Genomic DNA, 19,872 nt, shown 5'->3' with positions numbered 1-19,872 from the left:
TCATGTACGAACTTATTTCCTTCACCATTCCCATTATATTTTCGGTTGTAGTTATTTGGCAGCAGATAATATACTTGGTCTTAATAATTAATATATATATATATATATATATATATATATATATATATATATATATATATATATATATACAAGAGTACAGAATATATACTCACCTGTGGTATTTTCCTCTTCGGATGTATTTCTCTTCATGTGATTGCACATCTTACATGTCTACTCAGTGATGAAATGGTGCATATTTGGACAATTTCAGTACTATTAAAATATTGATGTCTGCACTCATATTTTTCATTTTAACAGTCTCCTCCTTGGTACCTCTGGCTTTATCAAGTCGTTAGTTTGTGTAAAAATGTGGTTAGTTGATCCGAATGATCTTTATCTGCCGATATATGCTGTGTATCCGGACAGTCAGATTTAGACCGTCATGCAGGTTTGATAATAAATGTGGGTATCAAGTAAAAAAAAATTGAATCACCGCTGTAAAAAACTGAACAGCGGGCGTGATTACGCTGTCTCGTAATTACGCTTTTGCGATTCATGCAAAACATAAGTTAGTGGTATCGGCTTGCGTCACGTCTTTATTTTCGCTTTGAAATTATTTATCACCTCATCATTTTAGACCTCCCATTTTCAGAAAAGAACGAACTTATGTAGTTTTAATATGTGCACACCATCCTTTGTATGATTCTTCATGGAATGGTAGCTATTCTATTAAAATTATTTGTTTCCTATAGTCTTTAGAAGAAGCGGCACTATTTTCATTCTAACGAAACAAACAAGATGAAAACCACTAATAAACAATTCAAAACAATAAGGTTTATCATTCTATGAAATGCAATTGGGTGGGATTCTTTCCTCCGTATTGGTGTGTATTTTACCATTAAGCTCTTTGCCCACGTGAACTCGTTTGCTTAACGTGAACGTTTACGTAAATTAAATCGTTAATTTCACAATGCCATTTCTACCATGAATCGCATGGAATATTGATCATTACTTCCCATGTGTAGGTTTATGAAAGACACAAGGAAATTTCCAGCGGTATTTGCTTTTGCAGTATTTTGGTATTGTTCAATATAGTAAAAAACACCTCCGATGTTGTCATCACTTCTGAACTTCCAGTATTTTTCTGCATCTTTGATGTTACTGGTTTTGTAATCATGATTTATCCGGAAGGTTATTTGTACCTCGTTTAATTTAAAGTGCCTTCTTCCGTGTAACTAATGTTTTGCGACAAATATTAATTGAAAGATTTTACTGAATCGTGTTTGAAGAATAAACTACCGCATTATTTCTGTGTAGAAAATAATGTTTTAGTGTTTGTTTTAAATACTTAAGAAACAAAATTTTAATTTTAAATTATTTTTTATATAAATAGATTGTTATTATTTATTCAGGTTCGCTCGTTTTGCAATTAAACTTGGAAATGAAAAATTCAGGCACCAGTATCGGTACAATCGGTTGAAATGATTCCAAATGCTGGCCAGTGGAACCTTGTTCAGTTATATATAGTGTCCAAATAACGATGTTTCTTCCCAAGACTTCCTAAAAAAATCATCTTCGTGTAATTTTACGCATATCCAACCATTACTGATATTTAATATTGGCCCCTTAGTTATTACCACTCTTGAATTAAAAAAAACGAATCATTATTCTTAATTTGACACTTTTACCCTTGCATTTTAGTATTTAAGTAACGCATCATCAGCATTAATGATGTAATATTCACTATTTATTAAGACGCCGCCGTCAATTTTTTCATTTCTTTCTCATCAATCTGTTGAATATCCATCGCCATATCGAAGGATTTTATATCGGATTCTGAATGAACGCCTGCCTGTTGATGCGTTTCACCACCCGGATTAGAGGGAGGATGCGAATGCGATCTGATGATCACCCCCGTTATAAAGGTAATGTCCCAGTCTCTATTTTACGGTGACTGCTGACCGTTGAGTGGTGGTCATGCCGTGTAGCCCCGGGTAGAGCGGCATTCCATGAAATATAAGTTTCAGGCTGTAGCTTCGCTCGTGACAAATAGCATCTATCGGTGATTTTTGTCCTCGCTGGTGTACGGTGAGCACCAACCAACGCGTTGCAACCGGAAGGCCGATCCTTGTGCAATCTTTGTGATGTTGATTTTCAGGGATAAGAAAGACCCATTTAAATGTATTCGCAGGTAATTAATGTAAATGGAATCCAAGGATTTAGTTAGAAAGACCGGACTAATCAAAACATTTTTATTTTTAGCATTTCATTTTTTTATAATTGTGTTAAAGCACAGAAAGTAAAAATCTTCAAATTTAGGCGCTGTATAATTATTTTAGGTAGTCATCATAGTTTATTTTCGTCTTGCTCGGGGTATATGACGAATCGATGTCCAGGTAGCGGCGGTAATCGAGTACGTTAAGTGGTTCTCAATCACCTTTGCCTTAAGTTTTCGTTGACCACAGTGATTTCTATTGTTGCTAGCCAATAATTGAGGAGCCATTAAGCCATGCTAGTAATTTCTCTTCATGAAATTTCATTTTACAGGAAATACTCCTTTTACACGTCATGAAGGACACAGATTGTGAATCTGACAAACATTTTGGTGAAAAATCTCGAATAGACCGATTTTTACTTTTAAAACCAACTTATGAATAGGATGTCTTCGGAAGAATGGCGTAGTATATACAGTATAGAACAGAAACTTCAAATAATCTTTGAAACAAACAAGCTCGTTGGCTTCGCAGGTATTTTGAGTTCAAGTGCCAATTTTCCTCGTACTAAAGGGTTTTTTTTGGATTATAAAATAACATTTTTAAATGTGTTTTTGCGTTTCGACACGACATTAAACTTTTTATAGTAATTTGTTTTCTGCTTCACAAGATTTCTTTAGTCAAAGACATGCAGGAAAAAATAGAGCATTTTTCACACTACTTATACCGTGCTATGGCAAGCTTTGCGAATTATTGACGTGTGCTTGTCCATATATTTTGATGTGCAATCGATTGCAAGAATAAAAGAAAAACATGCTCGGCTCTCATTTAGGAAGTTGTGTAGTCAAATAGGTAATATATTACAACACACTAAGCTCTGCAACTCATCTTCAGGCTCACGGGAACAGCAAGACGAATTTCGTAGGCACATGGAGTGCAGTATAGGTCCCAAGGTGATAAATGCTTTTCACTATTGTAGTACCAGTTAGTGCCAATGCGAGGATGCCTTCAGGGTTTGTCATTCATTTTGAAATTCTCATGATTTCTCCATAACTTCGCCCTCCCCAACATCGAGTTCTATGTTGTAATCATCTCCTTTATTGTTGGCGTGCACGTAATCAAATGCACTAATTATGACATCCATCATTAAAAAAACATGGTGCAAATGCCCAAGCCAGTTTTTAAGACTGAATAGTTCTGTGCACTTGATTTTTTGTGGTGCTTATTTTATTGGGACCGCAGTAAAATATATAATCAGTCCCAAAATAATGGCAGCAATAATTAATACGATGATGATGATGATTTTTTTCTGCAAGAAAGTGAAAAAAACGTCACATTTTTACTTTGTATTGCGTGTGGTTTTGTGCTTGATTGGTCATTGTTTCAAAAGTTTGGGATAATGGGAATCATTCGATTCGCCTTAATTACAAGGTATATTCGAAAAGTAAAGGCAGTTTGCTCATAAAAAAATATATTCTTAAGAAGAAGTTTTATTGGCAGGTTTCAGTTTCCTACAAACCTATCTCACTTTTCTACATAATTATGATTCACTTTTAAGTACTTTTCAAGCTGCACCTGCATACTTAATCCCCCAGCAAAGAAGTTCGACGCTTGGGAATGGAACCGGTTGACAATGGCTGTCTTGAGTTCCTTCTTGTCTTCAAAACGTTGTCCCAGAGTTTCAAGTGCAACAACGGGAAATGGTCGCTAGGTGCACGGTCAGGACTGTGCGGTGGGTGATTAAAAAGATCAAAAGCGATCCAAAAACGCTTGTCCTCTAAACATTCCTTACTCCTTGGGTTGATCGGTAAGCATTTTCGATACCCACCTGGCACACAATTTGTGATACCCGAGCTTTTCCGTAACAGTCGTGTAAATAGTGATGAGTCCAACAAGAAGAAATTCATCAGCCAGGGCACTAATGGTCGATTAGATCGCAGTTGTTCGTCCACTTGTTGGACGATTTCATCTGTCTGGATAGTGGCTCTGCCACTCCGCTCTACATCATGCACATTAGTCCGGCAATTTTTAAAGTCTTAACACCATTGTTTAACATTACCTTCACTCATTACTGCAGGTCCATAAGATAAGCATAACTCTCGATGAATTTAGGCAGCTTATGATCCTTCTGCACACAAAATTGGAATAATGACACGCTCTTCGCAACTGGTGGAAGCAACGATTTTCGCGGACATTTTTTCTACAGTCACCGACTTGGAAAAATACTACTGGATCAAAACAATAACTCCAGTGGCTACAGAAACAATCAATGGATGGCGCTTTGTGCGGACAACTTTTTTCTGACCCGCCAATATTTAGACGTGAGAAAATGGCCCTTACTTTTCGAATATGCCTCGTATTTTATTCGTGGTTTAGTGAAATTCGTGATTCAGGGTTGCTGAATCGCGACCACCCACTACCAAATGTCAGAAGGGGACCACATTTGGGAATGGCTCACCCAAAAAGGCAGCAATTCCATGAAAAAAATAACCCAAATTGTACATATGTACGTCGTGTGTCGCAGAAATTTGTCCACGCCCAAGATAGGATTCGATTCTAGGCCCCCGATATGGTGACCAGATTTTGATAGCTAATAATTTACCCGGTCAAACAAAATGATACATCTGCTCACGATCCTATAATACGAAGCTGAAGGCGTATCACTCGGAACTGAATTAATGGTTATTGAATTGGAAAATCTTACCTTCCTGACACCACTTTTCAGTTGTTTCGCTTGATAGATCTTTCTCTTGCCTTTCTCAGCATGCTCTGCGCTTTTGCCGACGTGGAACATTATGCTATCCACTTTTTCTCCCTTTTTATATTCCACCGAAGACGAGGATATTTCGTGTAAAAAAAGGAAGATCAATGTTTAGTGACATCGCAAGGGAAAAAACAGGTCAGCAAAAACAAAAGAGCAATAAGAGGGCCTCATGGAGACAGCAAGTTTGAACCAATCTCAAATTCAATTAATTAAATATTTTAAATGCTCCCAAGTCCCATTTTTATGGGAACTCACTCAGAATCTTCTCAAAGTTTAATGTGAAATTTAAAGTAAATTAAAAAGTTAAATTTTAATTGTGGTCTTTACATGCTTACTAAATGATCATTAATTTTAGTCATATTGTGCTTAGAACAAGCAAAATACCCCTATAAGCAAGTATTGATATCCTCAATCGTTTAAATATACGTATGATTCGGTACGCAGACCATTAGTAAAACATTTTACTCGCTTTGATCGTTCGAATTGTGAAGGTGTTTTCTATATTAATTTCTGTCGCAATACTTAACTTTCCTTGCTGCCTCAAATATTTTTTAGCTGCGAGTAATTTTTCGTCTAAATTATCTTTCCAAGTAAATACTCGATAGTCACGAGTCGACCCTCTGACTAAACATTATTAACAGTTTAAAGAGTTAACAACCAGGTCGACGAGTCAGCATTTTATCTGTGACCCAGTAATTCAGCGTATCCATCTAATTATTTGGCCAATAGAGAACAAAACAACTTGCAAGAGGATAGCTGACACCCATTGACCCTTTGGAAAGATTAAAAATGTTTACGAAGTTGCGGTCTTTGCCAAAATGGTCATTTGTCGGGGTGGTAACGTTCGTGTTTGCCTAATCGATTAGTCAGAGGTTGAGCGCTCACATGAAAGAGTTTGTATTGCTAATACTTGTTCATTTTATAAAAGCTTAGCAGTGGGCATTGTGGGAAGTATAGGGTTGCTAAGCGAAAGATCCCTTGTTCATTCCTTTAGATTCATCTGACACTCGCAGCCGAACCTAAGCGGTATGATTTTCTAAAAGAACTCTCTTGAAGTATAGAGAAATAAACTGATCCCCGCACCCGTCTTTCGGGTTGATAGCTGTGGGAATGTACTGGATTGAATGTATCGGGGCCGTCGTATTTTTCATTTAATGCCTTTCTAAGGCAGGTAGAACAGGTGGATTTTGATTAATTTCTCATGAGATCCCGACCGTGATTTACGCTGCTAATGAGACTAGATCGAAATCACGAAAATTGTCATTGTTGTTTTATTGGATCAATCATGGCTAAGCCATTCTTAGTATTCTTATTTCGTACATTTATACGTATTAACTGGTATATGTATATGCTGCGGGCATGTGAGAGCCTTTTAATCTCTTCGTCTTAAAGTATTTAGTTTTTTACAAGAATTCTCCCAATACGTAAAAAATCATCCTTTTTTCAATTATTTCGATGTTCATCCTCGCTATACAATCATCCTTCCGTGCTCCATCCCTAACTCTACTCCTTTCGTTTCGGACTCAAGTAACTGTTATTTTTATTCTCCCTGTTACCTTACTGAATTTCTCGAGGCCGCGACCTGCTGATATGGTGCATCATTGTTTTATTGAATGGTTCATCTTACACTGCCAAAGGATCGATGGTCGAACCGCTCATTTCCGCAATAGGGTTTCAGTTGAACGTATAGTATGTTTAAAAAGTGAGTTCTCTATGGAACCAATGTTTCTTGATCGTGTGGCTGTTGAGAATCTTTGATATGTGTACCACTTGGAGTTCATTCCAACTTACTTGACTTTCCACTAGTATGGCCATTTCCAGGAACATGTCTCTCAGTTCTCGAATCGACTTCTCGATTCGAAGTATTTCCTCGTGCCTCGCTTCGACATCTGCCAGGGCCTGCCTCGCTTCCTGAGTTTTCAATATGACCTGTTGAATGATACAAATGCGTATATGAAATAATGTAGCTGCTCCGTTGTGGAAATCGGGGTTAAGTCTTGCATTGCCAATTTATTCGGAAATGTGGGAGAATGCCAAATTTTTTGGGAAGTCTGGAATAATTATTAATGAGAATTGCCGACGGTCTTTTCAGTTTTGAGATCACTGAGTATTTTCCGTTGGCCATCGAGTGTGCAAGCACTGGCTGAAGCTATAGCAGGGCCGGCATGTCAATAAAAGTGGTGCATGAAGTGATAAGGGACGATCCAAGAAGAAATCTTAATCGGATACCAAGCACTCGGAAGATAAGTCGGGAAAGAGCCTTCTTGGGAATCCGTAATTTCCACTTGAAAAAAAAACTGTTTGTAACATTTCTAATAAGAATTATAGAATGAGTGACCATTCTTTTTACCCCAAAGTGTGATAAGAGTTGAGTCTTCACGGATGTTCCACCAGATCCCATTCATCTCCCCATTCTGGCACCTGATGTGGTGGAAGGCTTTCAAATAAATGTGGATTCGCAGTGACTCTGGAATGTGTATTTCGCTGTGTTTGCTATGATTTACGCATTGAAACCACCGCTTCACCTGAGTTTCCTAGGTAATTTACGCCGACAATTGGGAACTTTGCCGACTGAGAATATGATCTTATTCTATTTATGTACGTGTTTATTCGAACGTTTTGCGAATTCCACGTGGAAACAATAGCCCTTCTTGGAGTGAAGGCAGTCTTAAGTCCTAGTCCACCCACACCGTTAGACGTAATCTGCTAATCAGTAAAGGTTTAATTGAAAGTGCCACGCGACATTTCGATCGGCACTTAAAAAATAATAATAACTGTTAGAGTGGCACAGAAAGTAGTCGGACGCTTCACGAACATAAAATTTGATAATGAAAAGGGCATCAAAATTCTGTGGCAGACCAGGAATCATTGTCTCTCTAATCGCGTTATTACTCTGTGAAAATAACTTGGGCATAAATTAAGACGTTTGACCCTCATGACTGTACAATCCATGGCTGCACGAATCAAGTTGCCTCCTTGACATGCACTCACAAACTGCATGTATATGTCAAAAGTTTCGTGAACATCGATTTTGACCGAATTGTTGTTGTATATCTATTTTTCTAGGTAAGCATCATTAATGAATAAAGCCACTCGTGCATGTTTCTTGTAATTGTTCCTATCAAAGTCTGATTAATTTTCACACTTTCGACTTGTGATTAATTTGTACTCGGTACGAATATTCTATTCCTTTTTAAATTAATTTCTTAGGAAGTGGGGTTTGCTTGACATCTAGACGTTGTTGCCATTTACTTCGAAACCGAATCCTTGAACCAATTCGAAGGTGTCTCTCCAGCTTAATTCTTGTGTTCATACTACGGTAGGAGAGATCATGTCCTTAAAATTAGAGAAGTCAAGTGTAGAACAGATAGATGTATGATGTAATTTTCCACGAACGATAAGGGATCGAAAAAACATCGTCCGACCGCGGCATGGTCATATTATGGTCAAAATTAGTCCGGTATGTTTTCACCCCCTGCCACACACCCTAGCGGTTGCTTGCAGGGTACTACCGTATTTTGCGTAACTTCTTAGTTTTTAAGCGATTTAATTTTCTTTCGTTAGCCAAAACTGAGTGCAATTTCTTTTACTTACGTTATCTGTGAATATATTTACATCCCCTTTTTCCATGATATCTTCCAGCTCGTCTTCCGTCGGTTCGTGGCTCACTGGAAAGGAGATTTCAGACTCGGAGTGAGATTGTTAATTTCCAGTAAAAGGTTTTTGGCACTTGAATGACATATTATAATGTACTAATCAACCATAAATGGGTAAAGTGAAGGTAATTCGGCAATCAATCCAACTTCGTGAGTATCCCATATACTAACATCATATTCTAAATGAGGCCTAACCATCGAAAGATAACATTTCTCTTTGACCTTTTCATCACATATACCCAGTACTCTTTCTGGTAAATCCTAATTTTTTGTTAGCTTGTCCACACAATCCCCGAATGTTTCACCCAGGAGAGGTCGTTAGTGAGGGTAGCGCTTAGGTATATAATTGAGTCTACATATTCCATTTCGGTGCTCCCGATGCAATAAGCATTCTGGAGGGAGAAGCTTATTTTCCAAAAATTCATCACTACGCATTTTTTTAAGTTAAATTCTAATTTCCAAGTGTCTCACCGGCGTTGTATTATAGCATGTAGGTCATCTGGTAAAACTGCTGTGTCCTCAGGATTACGGATATCACGGTAAACCACTGCATTGTCGGCAAATAAACGTATCGTACAGAAGACTACGGAATCTTCTTTGAGCGGCTAATATTTGACATTCTTTTGAGTAGGTTTTCTTCGAGTTAGGGAGGACACTTCAATCAGTTATGGATTAATTATTACTTCTCAAACTGGCATTGTTCAAATGGGATCTTCTTTATATTGCGTTGTTGGTAAGTTCCCTTCAATTAAGGGTTATGTTTTTATATTAACTTGAATCCGTTAGTAGTAATGGATATGTTGCATTCATTTGGTTGGCATTAATCGTGCGCATTCTATAAACCACATTGAATGCTAAAAATATTAGTTTTAATGTAATATTTCGTTATAATTACTGCTTTTCCTTTTAATAAACGATATGTTATCATTATCTTGAGGATTTCGCCGCGGTAAAGAGTGCCACGAGGTTAGCTTGAGCGTTTATCCCCTTTCCTCGTGACTCACCCGGATTCGTCATATAAATCTGAAAACATTGACTTTTTCCTCCATAGGAAAGATTAGACTACCGGATTTCGAAATCTTGTCCCCGTTATCTGTTAGAACGGCCTTTTTGATTATTGATTTTGATGGTTTGTTCTCGATTCCCAGTGAATTTCAATGATAATCGTGTGAATACTTAGCTGTATGTAAAAATATCTGCCATAATCAAATTGTGGCGAATGTGTTTTTGTGATCAATTTTACTAAACATTCGTTTAAAGGAAACAAGTATGTCATTTTAAATGATATAACTGATATTTTGTCTACATTTAGATGCTATTCTCTTTTGGATCAAAAGATTTTTTTGCACTTATAAGGGTTGATGACTGCGTAATAGCACTAGCCGTTTAAAAATCTGACGAAATGTGGAATGCTGCGGAATGGCCTAACTGCTGTGTTTGTATAAACATCAGCACAGATAAAATCGAGAACAAAGATATTCAACAACACCATACCGCGGAAATCTTTGCACATTGGAACTTATTTTTGTGAAAGATCCATCACCGAGTCTTGTTTCTTAGTCACTGGTTAACTTAAAAGTAGTTTTGATTCTTTTTATTTACCATAGCTTCAATTACAACGGTTGTGAAAAATGCAAATAATGTGGTTTAGTAAGCTTTATGTTACTCTTGCTACGATTTTTAGGGGGCATGGAAATTGATTCATAGCCCAGAGAAACGGCTTCCAATTTTATCTTGTCTTCTGACGTGTAACCTTAATGACCGTATTGTCTTCTATCCAGAAAGGTCAAGATGCCCGTTAATGGACGCTACTGCTCAATTTAAAATCCCTCGGGAAACAATTGTGAATATAATTTAGAAGACAGCAAAGTACATCTCCGAATTATAGATTATTATCACAGATTTTCTGTCAACGGAAGGCAATGGAAACTACAATGATTTGAAAAGCGACTTTCGGAAGCAGGATACAGAGCTTGAAGAGCCCTTTTAGCTTCTAGATGCATTCAATTGAAAACTTGGTATCCGTGAGTTATTCTGATTTTTTTAATATTTCGTGAGTTACATTGATCTCATCACGCACACCACTCTTAATTAGAATTTCCTGAACCCTTCCCATTATGTGACTGAAAATCTCTAATCTTCGGATTTTTCGATATCATTGTTTACTCTCCATCGTTTTTCTACGAGACAATGTTAATCCTTATGTTATCCAAAATGGTCATTGCCGGACCATGATACTTAGCGAGATATTTAAAACCATATGTTCTACTTAATCGGCCCCAAACGATCACTGCCTTAGAAAGTACAAGAGGTACTGCTTTCTTCTATGTATTAAACTCTTTGTTGGGGTCTCAGTGACTGTATAAGATGAAAATAATTTTAATCGATTTTTAGCTCTTTTACGATAGCAATCAATAATTTGAAGCCTATCATGTTATGGCTGTACCAATTTTGTGTATCAAATGTACAACCCTTCGAGCCCTCGAGAAGTTCGGGAAAGAGGGAATTTGCTAACTGCATGGCGTCTTTCAGCCCAGAATAAAAAATATATCAATATCCCTTCATCAGACGCAGCACTCAACGTTGTACCCACCAATTCTTATCTGCCTTCTCAGCCACTCCTTGTGCCTCTCCATGTACTCCACTCGGATGTTGGCGAAGTCGTTGAGCGCCTCCGAGAATTGCCTGGCGAGCATGGCATATTGGGTCCTTCGTATTCTGAATTCGGCCTCCGTCCACATGTCTGACAGATTGGAGGTCTTCGTGCCCCCTCTCTGGGTGACCTCCTGTTCATCGATGATTTTTGTCATCCCTGAAACGCTTAGAATATCGATAGATTGTTCATGGTTTGAAAGAGAAAGGAAAGGTGGATTAAATTCAAACGGTGGTATTGGTACATACTTTGAAGTGTTTTGCGCACTCCCGTCGAAATCGACTTGATCGATGCCATTCGGTCGTCCAGCTCCATTTGTATGGCTGTGGGAGACGCGGACCGCATTAATATCCGTGGTCATCCTTTGTCACAGAAAATTTCACAACAGAAGACCCAAAAAAAGGCCAGTTCACACGAGAAGGTCTCGGGTAATAAGTAAAAAAACGGAATGTTTTTTTAATTTTAGTTAGGTGTGCAATATATGCCATAGAATGAATTCATAAAGAGATGCAATCATTTTGGTTTCTTACATAGCTTGCAAAAAGAAAAAGGGTAAAAACAGTAATTTTATAATATGCCATTTCTTTAATTGGCATGGCTGAATATATTTTGCGAGGCATGTTCAAAATTCGGAATTCTCGCCATGAAAAGAGGGCATCATGATCCACCCTGTCGCAATGCATTTAGTTCCTTGGAGGCATGCTTATTTCGGGGTGATCCCGTCTGTGCAGGGAACTCGTGAACCCATCCAATAATCGGACCGTCAGTTGTTTTGGCACTTACATGGCTCGGTCCTGGGTGATAATAAGATTTTACTGTGCAACTTCCTGATTTCGTCTGTGTGTTTCTCCATGCATTCGATCTTCTCCCGCGTGTCTTCAACCTGATGGGAAAAGAGGCCATCCAAATTGTTTGAAAAATATATCAATAGCCCAAAAAAATCGTAAATACGTTTAAGGAGTCCAGTAACTACATCACGCAATATTTACCTTAGCGTTTCTCAGTAAATCTAAATATACGCGAAAACTGTAATTTTGCAACTTGGTAGCACATGCAATCACACGCTAATTGATACTTTCGCAGAGGTTTCCCCTGGTTCTCCCAATGAAGTATGGCAGTTCATGTTGGATAGTTGGCGAATAATGAAGATGTTAAAAAATAAAGTGGAATTATACAGACAACTAAGAATATTCCTTTCCACTAATCTTAACTAAGTCTCCAAGAATCCAGCAGTAAAAATGAAGTTTTCGGTTGACTGAAAGTATTTAAAGAAATATGAATCTAATATCCGTGTTGCTATTTTTTTCAAATTTTGCCCCAAATATGGAGGATTTTTAAGATAAATTTTGTGATGTGCTGGATTTGCCCGAAAGACATACCTCTTGGAAGAATTCGACCATGAAGCTGTCCTCGACCGCCGTGAGGGTATTTCTCCTATCCATATACACCACAATGCTGCCCCTCCTCGGCGAAGTGTCCTCCTCCTCTGTGTCATTTTGGTTGTCCTGGCTGCTGCTGTGTTGGCTGGATTTCTGAAGAAGATGCTAGGGATCATCGTCAATATTGTAAAATTATCTAGTATGACAAATGCATTAAGGTATCAAATAAGAACGCGTACTTCGGTTGCCTTCACACCGACCCTTGATTTCTTCGACCTCTTGGCAAATGAAAAAATGCTTCAGCCATTAATATGCCACATGTATGTATTATTATCTGATATGTATGTGGAATGACAGCGGCGTTTCGACTGGGTACACCATATTATTTAACATTCAATTGTATTCATTTTGTTGTTTCTATAGTATTTATTGCCATTCATGACCTAAAAGTGATTCATTTTATTTTTAAATACTTTCAAATGTTGCTCTGTTGCTTCATAAACGGTTGCCAAAAACCTATGCCTAGTGATTCGGGAAATTCATCGTTTAAGCGTTGAAGTGAAAAATATCGTATTCCTCGAATTGGAAAACTGAGACGTCAACATTATTAATGCGTTGGGATTTTTCCTCTCTTGTTTATTAAATATCGCTTAATAGGAAGCTAAACCAGAATGTCCTGTGAAGACGGCCAGAGGTATATTGTTCGGTGGTAGCCAGTTGGAAGGCCTTGACGTGATTTCTCTTCAAAACGTTCTTCTCAGTATGAGACCTAAACTATGTGACTGCATATAAGTGGTAGTTACGGTGAGACTAAGGAAATGTTCAAAATAATTATGGCTAACAATTGTTAGCACTACATAGGAATTTTTATTTCTTCCCGTAGCTATAATAAAGGCTAATTACCGAGCATTTGTTGGTTTAAATGAAAGCAGTAGGCTACGATCAGTGGTCTTCTGTTGATTGCTTATTTGTTAGTGTGTTCTGTGTATTGGTGCCGAGCGCTGAGTTAAACTGTCACGAAACTATTAGGTCCTGCGATGTATCTAGTTGTTGTTGGTATTCCACCGGTTAATGTAGATTTCGTGGGACGCAACACACAAACAGCACAAGGAAACATTTTATTACCTCTCCTAACAAAGCACAACCAGACATCCGACTCTACAATAAACCCTTCTTCAATTCCTCATACTTCATTCCTCATTCATTCAGTCCAATATGCCTATCCTATTCCTAACCCTTCCTCGCTTGCCTAACGTTTTCCCCTCTATCACAGTCATCAACACCCCATTGCCAATCAAAATGCTTCGCATCCATTTTTCCTCTCCCCTTTGGATTTCTTCTTACAATCCTCTCTCCTCCCCTACGTAATCATTTGTTTTTATTACTGTCCACTTCACCTATACCATCCACTTCCACAACCACGTTTCCAAAGCTTCCAATCTACGCCTTGCTTCAGTGACCTGGTATCCGCGCCATGCCAAACCACGCTCCATATCAAATTTTTGATGAGTATTTTTCTTTACTTAACTCCACGTCCCTGTCATCAATTCGCTTCTCGTGAAAGCTTCTTTGTTTAATTTAAGTATTCTTGTATCGAGATATGTCTAGTTTCTGAATTACTATTTTAATATTTAATTTAACTTTCCTTTTTCTCGAAAATAATTTAATCTTTGTTTTGTTTACATTGGTCCACATCCTATACCTATCGCACGGAATTGCCAATGGGCTTAGTAATGCTTTTGTATCCCTTTGGGTGACTGGCTACTCAAGCTTGATCATCCGTAAACCCAACTGATTTTATGGGTTCTCCACCGACTTTCGTTCCTATATCCAGTTCTTCTCATGCCTCGTTAACTATTTCCTCCACATATACGTAGGTGATCAATAAATTGCAAAATAACGACCGCATTTGAAGAAGAAGAAAATGCTTTTCCATCAGGACCATGCGCCTACTTACATTTCGGCGGTCGCTATGGCTAAAATTCACCAGTTCTTGGAATTTGTTGACCACTCACCGTATTCACCATGTATGCGACCCACCCCCAGCGACTTTTTCATGCTCCCTAACCTTAAGTTTCGCTTGGGGGACAGATTCAAATCGGACGAGGTTATCGCATACGTAAACGCCAACTTTGCGGAGAAAGTCAGCCACCATTTGGAAGGGATAAAAAGTTAAGTTGAAAAGTGTATCAATTTAAAAGGAGAATATGTTGAACACATTTGCGGAAAAACATTCGTTTATGTGTTAGATCGGAAGCACCTAAGGCTCGCAATTGTGACACATGTACCGGATTCGGTATGGCAATTTCGAAACTTAAGCCCGTTCCCATAAGGTAAAATCCTTCAATGGGATGTCGGAAAGGGACATTATGGCATGCTGTTTGACCAACGCAACAATTCACAATTCAGTTGTCTCTTCTTGGCTGTATTTGATATTATTGTAATGCTGTGAGTGTAAGGATGCGTGGATGCATCCTGATCCTTAATATGACTCCCCGCCAGACAAGCAACCCTGCCCCTAATACTCATACCTTACGTTTGAGTCATTCAGGACCGACGGCAAAATCGCAGAATCCTCCCTGAGCCCACCCCCGCCCGGCACAGCTTTATCGCTTGCCTTTCCGATGGAATGGGCGCGAGAGCCAGCCTAGATAGGGCCTTATTCCTCCCGTCCATACCCTGGGCAGATCCTTTCGTAGGACTCAGATTCTCCCTGACCCTTCCGTAGGGCGCACATCCTATCCGAAGCAGATCCCATCGCCGGGCGTCTGATTCCCGGTCCTCCCTCGGCTGCGTAGCGGGTATTCCCACGGCGGTCCCCGTGTTGAAGCACCGAATGAAGTACCCCTCCGAGCAAGTGAGAGCCCGAGGGCATCGGCCATAATGTGTTTGTGGGACATGAGCGCGGCGTCTGCCTTTAAGGTAATTAACTTCCCTGTTGGACTGAACCACGAGGTTTCATTCCAAAGCGCCAACCGCTTCCTGAATTGTCGCATTAGGATTTTAAGGCGCAGCACTACAACAATATTTTATCTATTTTATAAGCTACGTTGCTTCAACGTTTACAGTTGTAGGAGTGAAAGTATTATCAGTGTTGGACGAGTAAACGCAGGTGTTTATCGACCTATGGGTCTAATAGCAGAACCTGGACGTTCCATTGCCCTTTATGTTCTATATGTGTGATGATGTCGCCCTTACCTCTTTCAGCTCAACGAGACGGTCACGCATCTTGCACGGAACTTATTGACTCTCTCTTTCAGGCATTGGGCTGACTGCAGACGTTCTTCCTGCTGTCTTCCTGCAACCTCGGAAACCAAAATGAATCGTCCCCATCGGTTTATCCAGTCTTATCAGCGGCGACTGATATCAGTTCACTGATTATCGCCTTATTCCTTGAAAGTCTTTTGTAACCAGACATGTCACAAATGTATTTCATGTGCAGATGGTCTTTCTTCGTATTCTTCAACTTCTATGTATTATTATCAAAAGTTTGATGTTTTATGGTGTGGGAGTTCCTTTTTAAGCGGTTATTTCCAAACAAATATTTAGTATATATTTTTTCATTTTGTGCTTCATGTATCCTTAGTAAAAAATCTTTTGATATATTTGTTTTTACTGTGGTTCAATATGTATATTTGACTTTGCACCTGAGGCGAATAAAGTATTAGAGGTTTTAACAATTCTTGTGTGCTTAATTATCGGTTGGTTACGAATACGGGAAACGTTTATTATGTATTAATTTTGCTGCTACACCTATTCTCCTCTCTTTCATACTTCTTTGACGAATTTCAGGACGCAGGGTGGTTGGTCACGTTTAAAATAGCTTATGCGTCTTCATAATATGTATATAGTCGAATATTCTTGAACACGCAACGGTATATCGATTCCGTGCTATTCCTTGCCTAATTCTGCTAGGGATTACCGTGCAGTTACCCACTCGTGACAGCATATTTTGCGCAGTCATAGCTATACAGGTATATATATATACAGTATAGTGCGATATGGGCGCTTACTTTCAGCTATATCCTTTCGATGTTTAATCCTTTCTACCATTAACTTTGCAGAAACCGGTGACAGGACTTCTAAATTTTTTCCTGCCCTCAAATATTCAAGTGTTTTCTAACTCATTTGCATATGAATTTTTCTCATTTTGTATATGTATGGCAAGCATAGCTGACTTATTGGAACAGGCTGGATACAAACTCTTTTAATAGTGTTTTCTAAATTAATTTGTTTTTTTTAATTCTGAAAATTGAAATTCATGAGTATATCGCATGTTGAGGAGTGAGCACGCGGCAGTCCAAGCAAAGTTTACGCCGAGCTTAATTATTCATTTTTCTGATGGATTCGCACCTCCCGTCCTCTCTTCCACTCCCTCGCTTGATAATAGAGAAAGGGTAGGTTCACCGTCTGCAGGAATAGTTGTATGACCTATACCTATGACTCCCCGGTAAGGCTAACCTATCAGAACTCTCGCATGTAATGAGAGGAGAGACGTTGAATGTAAAGGGAAGAAAAATACATATTTATCCCCATTCTCTTACGTGCAAATTTTACTGGACGACAAAGATGACTAAATATTAGAACTAGACCAACAAATGAAACGTTTCTCATCCCAAAGCAACGGTCGTGACCTTATGATCGGCGGAGATTTTCAAATCCCATCTGTTAATTGGAGCACTCACAGTTTTAAATCAGGGTTAAGAGAAAGATACATGCCAGTCTATTACATTATTTGACGTCGAACTCCATACATCAACTTGTCACTTTATTTAAGGGCGATAATATTCTTGATTTTCTTATCAACGAGCCCACCCGAAAAACTCGTAACTATAGAAGCTATTCAAGGAATTAGTGACAGCAGAACAGTAAATGCAATAAGCAGGAGTAAAAATAAGTGTTCACTGAATGTGGTCAGAAATAAGATACCCTAAAGGAAAATGTACTAGTTAAAAAACCATTTAGAATTCAAATGCTATGATGGTGAAGTCATGCCAAGATGAAAAATATAGGGAACGATATCGCAGCGACTAATGGAATGAGATTACATGATTATAAGATATCTATGACGAATTCCAAGAAGGAATTCCGGAAAGCGTATACATCGGATTCTCACGAAGTTGGGTTGATTGCCGTATTGGATCGCGTGCAGCGTAGCGGAGGTGGTTTAGTGCAACCTAATTGTGATGACAGACTTAGTAGTGTATTCAAAGTATTAGAGCAGCTAGTCTGGGAATCACTCACGGATTAAAGGTTAAATAACAGATTAAATCTCTTCATATAATAGGACGACATCTCTTTGGCGGTGATGTTGAAAATGTATTATTACCCCCATCGTACTACGGTAGGAGAGATCATGTTAATAAAATAAGAGATTAAGTGTAGAACAGATAGATTTAAGATGAAATTTCTTCCACGAACGATAAGGGATCAGAATAACATCCCGACCGCGTTAGGGTCATATTCGGGTAAAATTAGTCATAATGGTTCCAGGCTTAAATAGGTGGAATTCCTTCATGATAAGGGTAGAGGCGACACGAAACAAATATTTGCTCTTCTGTATGAGACGGTTTGGGGTGTTGCGCGGCCGTGGTTTCGGCGAGGGGTATTGGATCTTTTTGTGTGGAATGGCGGGGTTTTTTTCTCTGCCCTTATTAAAATGTCTGGTATGTATTCACCCCCTGCCCTAGCGGTGGTTTGCAGGGCACTAAAATAAAATTGAATTTTTTTACGATGGAATAGGGCGTTTGCTAATAAATATCAACCCTAACAAGTCCATGTGGCGCATGCAACTCTTCGAAGAACATACAAAGGATACTGAAACGTTTTAATTTTTTATTTAACTATGTACAAATATATACTAACTTATTCATAACTTAACATTGGAATGAAATCATAATTAATAAAATACACAAATTACAGAATAATACATTGAAACACAAAACCGTGCATAATTTTAGTTTTATTGTCTTTTAACGGATGAAGCATTCCAGCCCAAGAGTTGGTAAAACTTCATTAAAAGAAAGGATTAAATTAAAAAGGAAATAAAAGTCAAACTCCAGAAAATTGAGAATGCAGCCATCTCCACCTGAATGGCGTGAGATCATATTGTTATCAACAAATAGTTCAATATTCGTAGTAGGATTAAAAATAGTAGTAGTAGTATTTAGGGGAGGCGATTGGCTGCTGAGGTCATTTGCGCCATAGGGGATGGACAGGAAAGGATGAAGAGTAAAGAGAAGCCCGGCGTCGGCATTAGCCTACTACTAGGATTAAAAATAATTACAACCTCTTGGTTAAAAAGGAACTAAAATAAATGGGCATAGAATATTATTTACCAGTTTCCACACATGAATGTACAACTATTTCAGCCGCAAATTTACTCAGGGTTCTAGTCATTTTACAGATCCATCGAACTATGTATGTTTGTTCACTCCAAGTCCAATATAATGGTCTCATACTATCTATTCTCTGGTATTTTTTTAATCGCCCTAGTGTAGTATTGCCCAGTAATTGTTTGAACATTGGAAAGGTAATCTATCAACAGATTCCCTTTGGCAACCCAGAAAACTGAAGCCATCACCTTTCCAGCCTACTGTTTTGCTTTTTTAGTGGTCGTGAATCAACATGGTTCCACTGACTTGACTGCTGCTTTGACTCTGAGGTATGGTAATGGACCTGACTTCATCTGTTGTGACAAAACGAACTCTGCTTTGGAATAGCTTCAATTGCTAAAATCAGGTATGAAAGAAAACAATTGAAATAGTTGGTTCACAAGCAAAGTGAATCCCAATCCTATCTTTTAACCTCAATTCCATTCTTTTGCATGATTTAATCCCACAAGCACTACTAAGAAGAGCGATTTAATGTTTTAAGGTAAAGTTATCCTATCAAGTAAAACATTATCAAAGGTATTTCACACAGGAGGAACAGTGAATCACTTATAGCTGAACTGTAAATATTTTATCCAAGTCTAACAAATGTAAGCATACCTTAAATGCTCTCCTAAATGATTAGAATGAAGTACTTGCCCATTAACTATTTTGAGCTTTGTCGAAAAAAAGCTTCAATGATCATTCAAAAGTTAAACCAAGGTAAAATGAATTGAAAGCCGTAAGCCTTTATCGATTCAACAATTTTGTTAAAAGTAACATTGTGGATGTACATAGTATTAATTAAAAGGCACCAAGGGAAAGGTGACATAGAA

At 38.4% G+C, this 19,872-nt stretch overlaps 2 protein-coding genes across 4 annotated transcripts in view; one reads left to right on the top strand and one right to left on the bottom strand.

Annotated features, from left to right (window-relative positions):
• Positions 1 to 16,314, top strand: part of LOC139689479 (lymphokine-activated killer T-cell-originated protein kinase) — a 34,347-nt gene extending 18,033 nt beyond the window's left edge. For 2 of the 3 annotated variants that reach the window (XM_071586621.1, XM_071586622.1), the window contains exon 8: positions 15,926 to 16,314. The gene's annotated coding sequence lies outside the window, so the exon portion shown is untranslated. Of the gene's footprint in view, positions 1 to 8,619; positions 8,631 to 15,925 lie in introns of those variants that run through there. The other variant, XM_071586623.1, reaches the window with a different exon arrangement.
• LOC139689529 (syntaxin-1A-like) lies at positions 5,940 to 15,938 on the bottom strand. The gene is made up of 7 exons (XM_071586702.1): positions 15,864 to 15,938; positions 12,666 to 12,830; positions 12,070 to 12,169; positions 11,535 to 11,609; positions 8,572 to 8,645; positions 6,769 to 6,906; positions 5,940 to 5,996 (listed from the first exon to the last, which is right to left on the bottom strand). The coding sequence occupies exons 1-7, from the start codon at positions 15,891 to 15,893 to the stop codon at positions 5,940 to 5,942; spliced, it is 639 nt and encodes a 212-aa protein (XP_071442803.1). The 5' UTR covers positions 15,894 to 15,938.
• Positions 16,315 to 19,872: the final 3,558 nt, after the last annotated feature.

This window comes from Hetaerina americana, unplaced genomic scaffold (genome assembly GCF_022747635.1).
Source record: "Hetaerina americana unplaced genomic scaffold, ioHetAmer1.1.p SCAF_24, whole genome shotgun sequence".
NCBI classification, from domain to species: Eukaryota; Metazoa; Arthropoda; class Insecta; order Odonata; family Calopterygidae; genus Hetaerina; species Hetaerina americana.
Note: the sequence above shows the minus strand (reverse complement) of the source record. Positions and strands in the feature narration are given on the sequence as shown.